The sequence below is a fragment of the Octopus bimaculoides genome, chromosome 4, assembly GCF_046866305.1.
Source record: "Octopus bimaculoides isolate indiv1 chromosome 4, ASM4686630v1, whole genome shotgun sequence".
In the NCBI taxonomy this organism is placed as follows: domain Eukaryota; kingdom Metazoa; phylum Mollusca; class Cephalopoda; order Octopoda; family Octopodidae; genus Octopus; species Octopus bimaculoides.
This window is the reverse complement of record NC_142931.1, coordinates 103616756-103629895: the sequence shown is the minus strand read 5'-3', so window position 1 is coordinate 103629895 and position 13140 is coordinate 103616756. Positions and strand designations below refer to the sequence as shown.

General features: G+C 36.5%; 1 protein-coding gene across 1 annotated transcript in view; it reads right to left on the bottom strand.

The window, feature by feature from the left end:
• LOC106883775 (ectopic P granules protein 5 homolog) overlaps nt 1–13140 on the bottom strand; it is a 131602-nt gene that overhangs the window by 77946 nt on the left and 40516 nt on the right. Inside the window, exon 3 of the mRNA XM_014934904.3 lies at nt 8480–8647. Coding sequence (XP_014790390.1) covers nt 8480–8647 — 168 coding nt within the window. The remainder of the gene's footprint in view (nt 1–8479; nt 8648–13140) is intronic.

The window sequence follows — 13140 nt, the reverse complement described above, 5'->3', positions numbered from 1 at the left end:
CTGTGCAGGTGGCACGTAAAATACACCATTTTGAGCATGGCTGTCGCCAGTACCATCTGACTGGCCTTCGTGCCGGTGGCACGTAAAAACACCCACTACACTCTCGGAGTGGTTGGCGTTAGGAAGGGCATCCAGCTGTAGAAACTCTGCCAAATCAGATTGGAGTCTGGTGTAGCCATCTGGTTCACCAGTCCCCAGTCAAATCGTCCAACCCATGCTAGCATGGAAAGCGGACGCTAAATGATATTGATTATTGAAGTCAACAAGAAGAAACATTTTCATTCTAGCCTTATATAGACATGAAAATAAGAACAACTCTAAAATATGTTTATATGAAACTCAAAGTTTAACAAAACTATGTCACCGCATTTGGCCTGTAATGTTTCTTGCTTGTTTGCTTCATGCTGTTTTTTGATGGGACAGGAGGCATCTCAGGTTAATGGTCATCATACATAGAGCTGACCGGGTACACCAGTGCTCTCCATTACTGGCAGTCCTGTGCCAGCCCTTCTGCATCCTCTGAATATCTACTGATTGCCTGTTTGTAATTAATTACATAATATTTTGTATTTGGCCTGTAATACAGAATATTATTCTGTAATTGCAAAGGGCATTCAGATGGTAGAATTGTTAGAATATCAGATAAAATGTCTTGTAATGTTTATTCAGACTTTCTAAGTTTAAACTACAATAAGGTAACTTCTGAGGTTGATGAACAAAGTGGTGAACTGGTAGACCTGTAAAAGCATTAGACAAGATGCCTTGTTGCGTCTTCTCTAGCTCCTTGTTCTGATGGCAACACCTATGACAACACTGATGCCAAATTGTATCAGTTCTCACTTTTCCCTTGAACAACACTGATGTGGAGACATGCATACATGGACAACAGTTTGTCTTCCATTGGAAAGAAGAGACTTTTGTCCAGGCCTTGCCTTAAAGAGGAACATTCTTGGAAGTGGTCTATGGTCTCACCAAACATAATACAGGGACCCTGGATAATTATAAATTATACAAGCAATTATCACTTCTATGTTAAACTTCTTCGTACACCACAGTATTTTACAGTTGTTAGTTACATAACCTTTTATTTAGGGTGCAAGTGGACCAAAACTCTGCTTGGATAAGTGGCTTGCTTTTCTTAATATAATTTTTTTCTTTTTTATCTTAATAAATTTATTTATAATTTGTCATTTATAACATTTGTGTCTCAGTATAAAAATATTTCCCAACTAAATATATATATATATATAAATATATACACACGATGGGCTTCTTTCAGTTTCCATCTACCAAATCCACTCACAAAGCTTTGGTCAGCCCGAGGCTATAGTAGAAAAAAGTTGCCCAAAGTTCCATGTAGTGGGTCTGAACCCAGAACCATGTGGTTGGGAAGCAGGCATCTTATCACAGAGCCACATCTGCTAAAAAGTTAAAACATTATATGGTGTTATTTCATAAAGTTATTTAACACATTGCCTACCAAGTCCATTTTGCACTAGCAGTCTGGTTTTGTTATAAATGAGGTGTTTCTTGTTTGTTACAGTTTTTATATGTTCTAGCTCACTATATAAGCTGCCACACTAATTTATTAACAGGATTATCACTGGTGATTTCTGCAGTACAGAATAAATACACTGAACTGCAAAAGAAACGCAATTCTTTCAAATATCACTTTTATATGGTAAATTCTGAAAATTCATATCAGCAATGTGAGTGTAAATATTCCAAGATATGCTGGTTTATGGCTGAGACCCAAATTGCAGGTAACCTTTCAACTTTCCCTGAAACGAGACGCCAAAATGCAGCTGTATTGAATGCCGTGGGTGGCAGCTGCAAACAACTGTCATGAAAACCGAAATGCATGTGCATCTCATAAAGGTTATGGGTATAAAAATCAACTTGAACTACATTCCTGGCATTTGTAATTTGGACACATCGGGTATGACCTGATTGTCAGCAGCACAGAGAGAACAAGCTATTGGCCAATTGCAGACAAGGCAGCATGCTCTGGTTGTTGCAAAAGCTTATAATGTCCATGTCAGCATCATCTATTGCCTGCAACAGCGATACAACAACACCAACAGCAATGCAGACCATGCCCACAAAGGGCGCCCCCAGGGGGCCACACTCAGGTAGGACCACTTCATCCACCTGCAACACCTCCATGATTGCTTCAGACCAGACAGTGTGACACCTCGCGAGACCATTGACACTGGACAGTGACCCATCAGTGACGACATGGTATGACGTCGAGTGGCTGCCAACAACCTGTGTTGCTGTCATCCTGTTCGAGGGCCTGTCCTCACCACCTGCCACCATCAAGCATGACTACAGTGGGCTACACAGCACTAACATTGGCAGCATCGACAATGGAGGTCGATATATATATATATATATGTATATGTGTGTGTATATGTTTGTATGTCTGTGTTTGTTCCCCTAACATCGCTTGACAACCGATGCTGGTGTGTTTAGGTCCCCGTAACTTAGTGGTTCGGCAAAAGCGACTGATAGAATAAGTACTAGGCATCCAAAGAATAAGTCCTGGGGTCGATTTGCTCGACTAAAGGCGGTGCTCCAGCATGGCCGCAGTCAAATGACTGAAACAAGTATAAGAGTAAAAAAAAGAGTAAAGAATTGGAATTATTGTCAGGTAATGCCTTTATTGAGTGATTTCGCAATCACCAATTTATAAAGAAATGATTCTATCTGCTTCATGTTCAAACTGGACAGATCCAGTTTCTCACACTAACCCTTCAATATCATTCTAAAAATAAAGTCACAACATTGAAATTTCAAAGCTACGAAATAATGCCTGATTAATTCACAACAATGTCAATAAATAAGCATTACATTTAACAGAACAATATGAATGAGGCACAGTAGGAATATTGTGAAATACGTGCTCACCAATACTCATATGGTTGATTTAAATTTTTTATTCTTTTGTTGCAGCCTTTAGTTAAAGAAATCGACCCCAGGACTTATTCTTTGTAAGCTTAGTACTTATTCTGTTGGTGTCTTTTGTCAAACTGATAAGTTACAAGGATGTAAACATACTAACATTGGTTGTCAAGTGATGATTGGGGTATAAACACAGGCACATACACACAAATATATACATACATACATATATATATATATATATATATATATATAAAAAGTTAATTGTAGAATAAAACTATTAGGTCATCGGCTCAAAAAGCCACAGCCCACCTTTGACCACATATAAGAAGTACATCATAAACCACAAAACCAAATTAGCAAAGGGAAGTCAAAATTTTTATACATACGAATAAAATCTATTTAAAATATAATAGAATAACATAAATAAATAAACTGCAACGAAAACGTTGATTAAAAATATTATAGACCGGTACAGATATAGTGAAATATATAGTGAAATATATATATATATATATATATATATATATATATATATATATATATATATATAGAAAAAATAATATAGAGAAAAAGTAATACATAGGGAAACGTAGTAAAATAGTTCATTCGTTGAGGTTAATGGCTAATAAAAGAAGTTTAAGTTTAAATTGTACTAAAGTTCATTACTTCCCTCATGACAGCAAATTTAGCAGGTAAAATCCAATTTCGGAATTCATACACAGGAATACCGAAGTACACGGGGCGACATAATAACAGAACATCCAATGTGTAACAAAGTAAAATCCATATTTCACCATCAGCGTTATTTAAGACCAAGAAAATCAAGGCACACAAGTCGATACATTAAACCAACATCCAGCAGGTAACATCGGTAAAGTCAATCCATAATTTAACATCATTTACAATGGATTACAAATATAGGTCGGAATACAAACATGAAACATCTATGGCCATTTCGGGGGTAAATCATCGTATTTAGAGGACAATAGAGCACAAACTAGTGATAACCCCCTCTTCAGGGTAAAGAAACACATACAAACAACGATGAAGGCACTAGTAAAAAGAAATTATAATGAGAGCAAGCTTAAATAAATAATTAATATGGACTAGCCCAAAAAAAAAAAAAAAAAAAATTTAATTTTTAGTATACCCTTTAGAATAGTCAGGCAGGTTTGGTAACTAAATAAAACTACTACGTTTCAAATCCAACGTAAGCCATGATAAAAAATAAATACTACCATTGTATCCATATTTTTATTATTATTTTTATATCAATATTTTTGTCTTTTTATTTTTATCATTACTATTATTATCACCATTACTACCATTATTACCACTACTAATACTATTATTTTTGTTCTTATTTTTATTTTCACATAGTTTTAGGGAGGTAGAGGAAAATTTATGATTGCAAAAAGTGATTACCTCGATAAACTTATTCAAGGTTTTCGGCCCAAAAGACCTAAGAATGGAAAGGGATTCCCTAATGCATAATAAGCACTTGCTAATATTAGCCTTAAGTTGGGGGGTTCTAGATAAGATTGACCATTCAAGATAGTACTTCTTATTCTTCCTCTTGAGGTCATGCAGGTAAGAGGCGAGTGTTGTGGAATTATAATATTTCTCATTAGAAAAAGAGCTCATGTGCACCCTATACCTGGCTTTAAAATTCACAGAACTTCCAATATAAAACTTATTTTGTTTGTCCTCGTCTCTAACTACACATTTATACACTATTTTTGTGGACAAACAAAGTCTGCCGAGAGGACATAAAGAAGGGTCCCTACAATTACATAATTTTTTACGGCCACCCTTAAAGTCATTTCCAACATCATTAACCGCCCTCAGAAATTTATTCTTATCAGCCATTCCATTTATCTCATTCCCAGATTTAGGCATAATCCGAGGGAATGAAGAGCCCGTTCTACTATCGTTGTGTGGTTTACAGTTGGTTTTATTAGAAACAGGGTTTCCCTGAGAAGGACATTCGCATAGCTTTAACTTATTTATTTTATTCCTATTTAAAGAGGCAATAATGGATGCTAAATTTGGCATTCCAGAGTAGGAAAACTTAATTGTAGACCTGTTACAAATAATTTGGTTTTGTGGTTTATGATGTACTTCTTATATGTGGTCATTGGTGGGCTGTGGCTTTTTGAGCCGATGACCTAATGGTTTTATTCTACAATTAAATTTGTACCTTTGTCTCAACTAGTTTGAGCACTTCTTTTACAGCCTTGTATAAATTCTTGGTTTTCTAATACAAAACTATTAATATTGAATAATATATATACATATATATACGATGGGCTTCTTTCAGTTTCCATCTACCAAATCCACTCACAAAGCTTTGGTCAGCCCGAGGCTATAGTAGAAAAAAGTTGCCCAAAGTTCCATGTAGTAGGTCTGAACCCAGAACCATGTGGTTGGGAAGCAGGCATCTTATCACATAGCCACATCTGCTAAAAAGTTAAAACATTATATGGTGTTATTTCATAAAGTTATTTAACACATTGCCTACCAAGTCCATTTTGCACTAGCAGTCTGGTTTTGTTATAAATGAGGTGTTTCTTGTTTGTTACAGTTTTTATATGTTCTAGCTCACTATATAAGCTGCCACACTAATTTATTAACAGGATTATCACTGGTGATTTCTGCAGTACAGAATAAATACACTGAACTGCAAAAGAAACGCAATTCTTTCAAATATCACTTTTATATGGTAAATTCTGAAAATTCATATCAGCAATGTGAGTGTAAATATTCCAAGATATGCTGGTTTATGGCTGAGACCCAAATTGCAGGTAACCTTTCAACTTTCCCTGAAACGAGACGCCAAAATGCAGCTGTATTGAATGCCGTGGGTGGCAGCTGCAAACAACTGTCATGAAAACCGAAAGGCATGTGCATCTCATAAAGGTTATGGGTATAAAAATCAACTTGAACTACATTCCTGGCATTTGTAATTTGGACACATCAGGTATGACCTGATTGTCAGCAGCACAGAGAGAACAAGCTATTGGCCAATTGCAGGCAAGGCAGCATGCTCTGGTTGTTGCAAAAGCTTATAATGTCCATGTCAGCATCATCTATTGCCTGCAACAGCAATGCAGACCATGCCCGCAGAGGGCGCCTCCAGGTGACCACTTCATCCACCTGCAACACCTCCATGATTGCTTCAGACCAGACAGCATGACACCTCGTGAGACCATTGGCACTGGACGGTGACCCATCAGTGACGACACAGTATGACATCAAGTGGCTGCCAACAGCCTGTGTTGCTGTCATCCTGCTCGAGGGCCTGTCCTCACCACCTGCCACCATCAAGCATAACTACAGTGGGCTACACAGCACTGACATTGGCAGTATCAACAATGGAAATCGATAGTCTTCTCTGACAAGAGCCGGTATTGCATTTCCACGTCAGATGGCAGAATGAGTATGTAGCATGGGAGGGGTGAATGCTACAGAGATGCACATTTCATGGAGAGAGATGCGTGGGGTGGTTAAAGCATCATGGTTTGGGGTGTTATAGGCCTGAATCAGAGAATTGGGCCCCATGTGTTCCAAAATGTTATTGCAGGCAGAGAGAATGGCATCACAGCGCAGCACTATGTTGACCAGATCCTATGACCTCACATCATGTCCTTCTTCGCACATCACTATAGCCACATATTCCAGCAGGACAATGCTCCCTCCAACACATGGCCAGGGTCACCATGGACTTCCTGCGTCAGCACAACATCAGAACCATGCCGTGGCCAGCTCTCAGCCCGAATATGAACCCAATTGAACACCTGTGGGATGAAATCCAGAGATGGCTGAACCTGGTGGTCCCAGGGCTGACAACTCATGTGGAACTGGAGTTTCCTCAGGGTGTAGGTACAGGTACCAATGGCTTTTGTGAACCGCCTCATGCACTCCATGTACCGACGGTGTATGGCCATTTTGAATACCCAGTGAAGGCATACACGGTATTGAACATGTGACGCCCTACAATCTCGATCCATCCACTATCAGAACATGACAATGACCCATAGACTGTGGTCAAAGTGCATCCAAGAAATTGACTTTATCAAAATTTATCTCTGACACCGTGAAATTAAAACATATTTCACAGTCACACACGTCTCGCATTTCTTTTGTGGTTCAATGTATTACACTCATTCTGTACCATGGGAGTCACTGGTAATACACATGTTAAAATGTCCATCACACTTCCATTTAAAAGGGAGAAAATAAGGTGTTATAAGTCCGACAGCTGATGGATCTCCAAGCTCCAAGAAACAACTGTTGGGCTTATAACACCTTACTTCATACCTCCATTTACAGGTTTTTTTTTATGTATTTATGACTTTTTCTTTTTTTACAAATTATATTTCAGATTATATTATATAAACCTTAATGATTTCTTTTTCACAAAAATTATTTTGTGGAGGGCAGAGCTCTAATGATGGAGATGACAATGACTTGCACCCTTCTATTATTCTTTTCTACTCTAGGCACAAGGCCCGAAATTTTTAGGGGAGGGAAGGCAGTCAATTAGATCGACTCCAGTATGCAACTAGTACTTAATTTATCGACCCCGAAAGGATGAAAGCAAAGTCGACCTCGGTAGAATTTGAACTCAGAATGTAAAGACAGATGAAATACTGCTAAGCATTTTGCCCAGCATGCTAACATTTCTGCCAGCTCGCCAGTTTGCACTCTTCTAATATTGAACCTAATTTCACTTCTTCACATGAATTCTATGTTTCCATAATCAAAAACCACCCGAGAAATACAAAAAAATGTGTTCCATACATTTCCTAAAATTTCAATAATGTAGTTTGAACCACAGTAATGTAATGCTCGAAAAAAATGAAAAAAAATCACTATTGGGAATCACCAATGATTACCATGATATATCAAGAATATAGCATGGCGAGTCACTGGTGACTCCCATGTTAAATCTCAATAGCATTTATAATTATAGAGCAAAATTAATTTAAGAACATATTATTACGCTTACGATACAGCTTGTATGGATGTGTATAAAGAGTCACTCACCAACATACTATAACCTCTTGTCTTTATAATTTTCTCTGTTTGTTATTGCACTACATTAACCTTTAAACTCACATGTTGTATGCACTCAGATTGAGCCAACACATACACTTCCTTTTACAAACTCCTACTGTATCTCATCCATATTACTCTGTTAAATGTAATGTTTATTTATGCACATTGTAGTGAATTAATACATACATTATCTCATAGCTTTGAAATTTCAATGACATGACAGTTTATTTTTAGAATGTCTTTGCAAGATAGGTGTGAGAAGCTGGATCTGGCAGTTACAACATAAAACAAGTAGAATATTTATCATTTCTTTATAAATTGGTGATCATTGTCAAGTCACTGAATAAAGACACTATTTGACAATAATTTCAGTTATTTGATAATGACAAGAATTATATATTTTTATATACACAATAATATACACCTTAAGGAAAACTGGACATATAAATTCTTAACAGAAGATCATGCTAGTTATTGAAATATTTTTGCAACATAATCAGTAATAACTTACTTGGACAACAACATGTTCCTGTACAGTTTGCCATAAACCTTTACGATATTTTTTATGATTTTCTTGCTGTAATCGTACTGTATTTTCAGCATTTATCAACTTTTTACATGCCCGATAATAATTTGTAAGAATTTCATCAAATTCATGATTGCTGTTATTTGATTCTTCCTGAAACAAAAGAAAAGTTATATTTCTCATAAATGATTAAAATTAAAATATTTTAAAAATTTATTCACAAAAGCAATATAAAAGATCAACAAGAGATTATGCAATAAATTTGTATTACAGAAATGATTGTTGTACATGTACCTGAAATTAAAATGTTTGATTATTATTACAAAGTTATAGAGATTTCATACATTGTGTTGAGGGCAAATCAACCAGGATTTAAAAGGTATGAAATAAGTGAAATGAAAGTGCTCAACTAAAAATCAAACCCATCACATTGACTCTATAGACACAGACATGGTTGTCTGGTTAAGAAGTTTGCTTCATAGCCATGTGGTTTTGAGTTCAATCCCACTGTACTGTACACTGAGCAAGTGTTTTTTTCTACTACAGACTCATGCTGGCCAAATCCTTATGAATGGATTTGATGAATGGAAACTGAAAGAAGCCCATCATGTAACATCATCATCTGTAAACGTCTATCTTCCACGCTGACATGAGTTAAACTGTTTGGAAAATCCAACAGGTCCAAGGACTGCAGCATCATGCTCCAGTATGCTTTGGCTTGGTTTCAACAGCTGAAGCAGCCATAGTGTGTGTGTGTGTGTGAGTGCATTATGTGCAACAGAAGCAGTATTAGTTTAAAATAGCAATCTGTATATCATACTAAATGCAGATACATCATGGAAAGCCAAATTAATAGCAGTATTCATCCTGAGATAATCTTATTGATGCACAGAGTTAAGAAGTAAAAATATGTCATCAGCAATAAAAATCATCCAGTCAAAGTAATGGAAATACTAGATGCACATTTCTGCTTTTTTGGGTTTTGTCAGTCACAAGTATTCACTGACAACCACATGCTAAGACAATCAATCATCCATCACTGACATAGAATTATAATACACAGATTTCTGTTTTAAACTAATACTGCTTCAGTTGCATGAAACAAATTTTTATTCAGCTGGCCAGCTAACTGCAACATCAGTGATTTTTTTTCAATCATTGTTTTTCTATATCAGTTGACAATGAATTTTGTTTTAGCATGCAAGTGCCAGTGGATACTTACTGCTGAAAAAGCTCAAAGATGCAAGAAATGCACATCTAGTACTACCACCACTGCTGCTGGGCAATTTTCATCTGTTACTGACATACTTTTGTGCTTTTAGCAATAAGAGGTATTATATCAAGACAAATGCTGCAGGTAATTCCGCTATCTATGGCATACCTGCATCAAGTATGATACAAAGATTGGTGTGTGCATGTGCATGTGTGTCTTTGTAACTTGTCTTGACATCATGCAATAGTTGTAAATGTGAGTCATCGTCTTATGAGCAGTGTATCTTATTTTCAATATTTTGTAAAAACATATTACAATAAGGGGAAATATTATCTTGCTTTGGAACAGATGACCTCAGTACACAACTGGTACATATTTAATTTCAGAGGAATAAAAGGCAAAGTTGACTGTGAAAAGGCTTAAATAGAAAGAGCTAAAACAAAATATAGTGCAATCACTTAATAGAGGGAGCTAAAACAAAATACAGTGGAGACATCAGATTGAGGGAGTTAAAACAAAATTATAGGATAGACATTTAATAAAGGGGCCTAAAACAAAACATTGTATAGAAATCTGTTGCTCAGTTATTTCTTTCATACCACCAACCTTTATTTGTTATTGTTAAAAAGAATAAAGAAACAAATGACAGCCTCTCAAATCTAATTTCAGAGTGTATGTACAAACAATGTCACTCACACACAGTTACTATCAGCCAATCTGGCACATTTTTAAATGATTTTCTTGATAAAAACAAAATACAAACACAGTATATATACATATATAATTAGCTTACTTAAATATCTTTGGCTTGCTTGATAGCAGGAAAAGTACATTAGATTGTCTGTTGAATAACTGTCAGATAAATAAATAACTTATGAGAATATATATCAGAAATGCTGTATAGCCCTATAATTGCGATAGTGATTATGTTGTTATTGGTGGTGGTGATGTTTAACCCCATGGTAAGATCTAATATTGGTTTCAAATTTTGGCACCAGGCCAGCAATTTCAGGATAGGGACTAAATCGATAAGGTCGACCCCAGTGCTCAACTGGTACATATTTTCTCGGCTCTGAAAGGATGAAAGGCAAAACTGACTCCAGTGGCATTTGAACTCAGAAAATAAAGTCGGCAAAATGCCATGGAGCATTTTATCCAGTACAGTAATGATTCTGTCAACACACCGCCTGAAGCAGACCTAATATTGATTATCTTTATTAGGAAGTATATCATCATTATCATCATTGTCATCGTTTAACATCCATTTTCCATGCTGGCATGGGTTGGATGGTTTGACTGAGGGCTGGCAAGCCAGAAGGCTGCACCAGGCTCCAATCCGATCTGGCAAAGTTTCTACAGCTGGATGCCCTTCCTAACGTCAACCACTTCGAGAGTGTAGTGGGTGCTTTACTAGAGGGTAATTCAAATCTCTCTTTAGCATTAATTTAAACCTGTTAACAACTGAGATCAGTTGAGCATCTTGATGTGTGTCTTGTCTCCCTTCTTTTTATCCCTCTCTCACACCTACCACCTTATCACAATGTTCACCCACTGTATTACCCTCTACCTCCAACTCCAATGCTCTCATTGACTATCACAGCTCAGGGATAGGATTCCAGGATAACTGGTCTCCTGCCCTGCTGTCCACACTGCCAGCCACTCAAACCATCCTAGGCAGTTGAATTAAGTATGCCCAGACAATTGAACCAGATGTTATCATCACCATCATCATTTTAATACCTAATTTCCATGCGTGCATAGGTCACACAAGAGTATATTCTGTAACAATCACCACCTGTTTCCATACGAGATAATATTCTCCTAATTTATCAAACAACAGACAGCTCAGGCTTGCTTTCATAGATGACTGCAAGAAAATGACAGTTTACAACCAGCAAGTGATAAGAGAAATACAAAATCACTCACACACACACACACACACACACACACACACACACACACACACACACACACACACACACACACACATATGTGCATGTGTGTTTGTGTGTATGTATATATACATTCTTTCTTTTAAAACAAACAATTTGGATCCTTCTGATTTGGCGGGCACCACTTGTTTTCTTAATGAAACATTTTCAAACTTGGGACACTGGTAGAATGTGTCATATAAAACATCTTTTACTTTTAGTGTTATTAAGAAAATTTTATCTTTTGAAAGTTATTTTGTGTTAAAATTGTTGTATTTCCGTAATTTCAACCAATCACTGATGTCTATTGAGGTGAAAACAATTACTGTTGTGGAATATAAACAACACGTTCTAGCGGTGTAATGGGATCTTTTCCCTTGAATAAAATTAGTGCCGTTGTTTGTCAACGACAACTATCGGCAGTACTGTTATTTATGATATCGTTCGTGCGTTTGTACTGGTTTTAGCTTTAGGGTTTTAGGGTTAGGGTTAGGGTTAGGGTTAGGGTTAGGGTTCGGGTTTTAGGATTAGGGTTATGAGTATTTAAATACTCATAACCCTAACCCAAACCCTAACTCTAAAACCCAAACCCTAACCCTAAAACCCTAACCCAAACCCTAATCCTAAAACCCAAACCCTAACCCTAAAACCCTAAAGCTAAAACCAGTACAAACGCACGAACGATATCATAAATAACAGTACTGCCGATAGTTGTCGTTGACAAACAACGGCACTAATTTTATTCAAGGGAAAAGATCCCATTACACTGTCACAACGTGTTGTTTACAATCCACAGCAGTAATTGTTTTCACCTCAATAGATGTCAGTGATTGGTTGAAATTACCGAAATACGACAACTTTTAGCACGAAATAATTTTGAATATAAATTTTTTTCTCTGTTCTATAAGACAAAATATACAAGTATACGAAGTTTGAAAGTGTTTTGGTAGAAAACACACTAAATAAAACATAAATAAAAAGTGGCGCCTGCCAAATCATAAAGATCCAACAATTTTTACACAACAGCCAGAATAGACATAATTTGTGACAGCTACATATGATATACAGTTTTAAAAATCTAATGTAAAATCAGTCAAGTGAATTCCAATATTTTAAATTCTAATTAATTTTAATATATTCTCTGTGCATTTTCTACTTCATTTCTTTCATATATATATATATATATATATATATATATATACTCTTTACTTGTTTCAGTCATTTGACTGCGGCCATGCTGGAGCATTGCCTTAAGTCGAGAAAATCAACCCCAGGACTTATTCTTTGTAAGCCTAGTACTTATTCTATCGGTCTCTTTTTTCCGAACCGCTAAGTTACAGGGACGTAAACACACCAGCATCGGTTGTCAAGCGATGGTGGGGGGACAAACAGAGACACACAAACACACATACATATATATATATACATATATACGACAGGCTTCTTTCAGTTTCCGTTTACCAAATCCACTCACAAGGCTTTGGTCGGCCCGAGGCTATAGT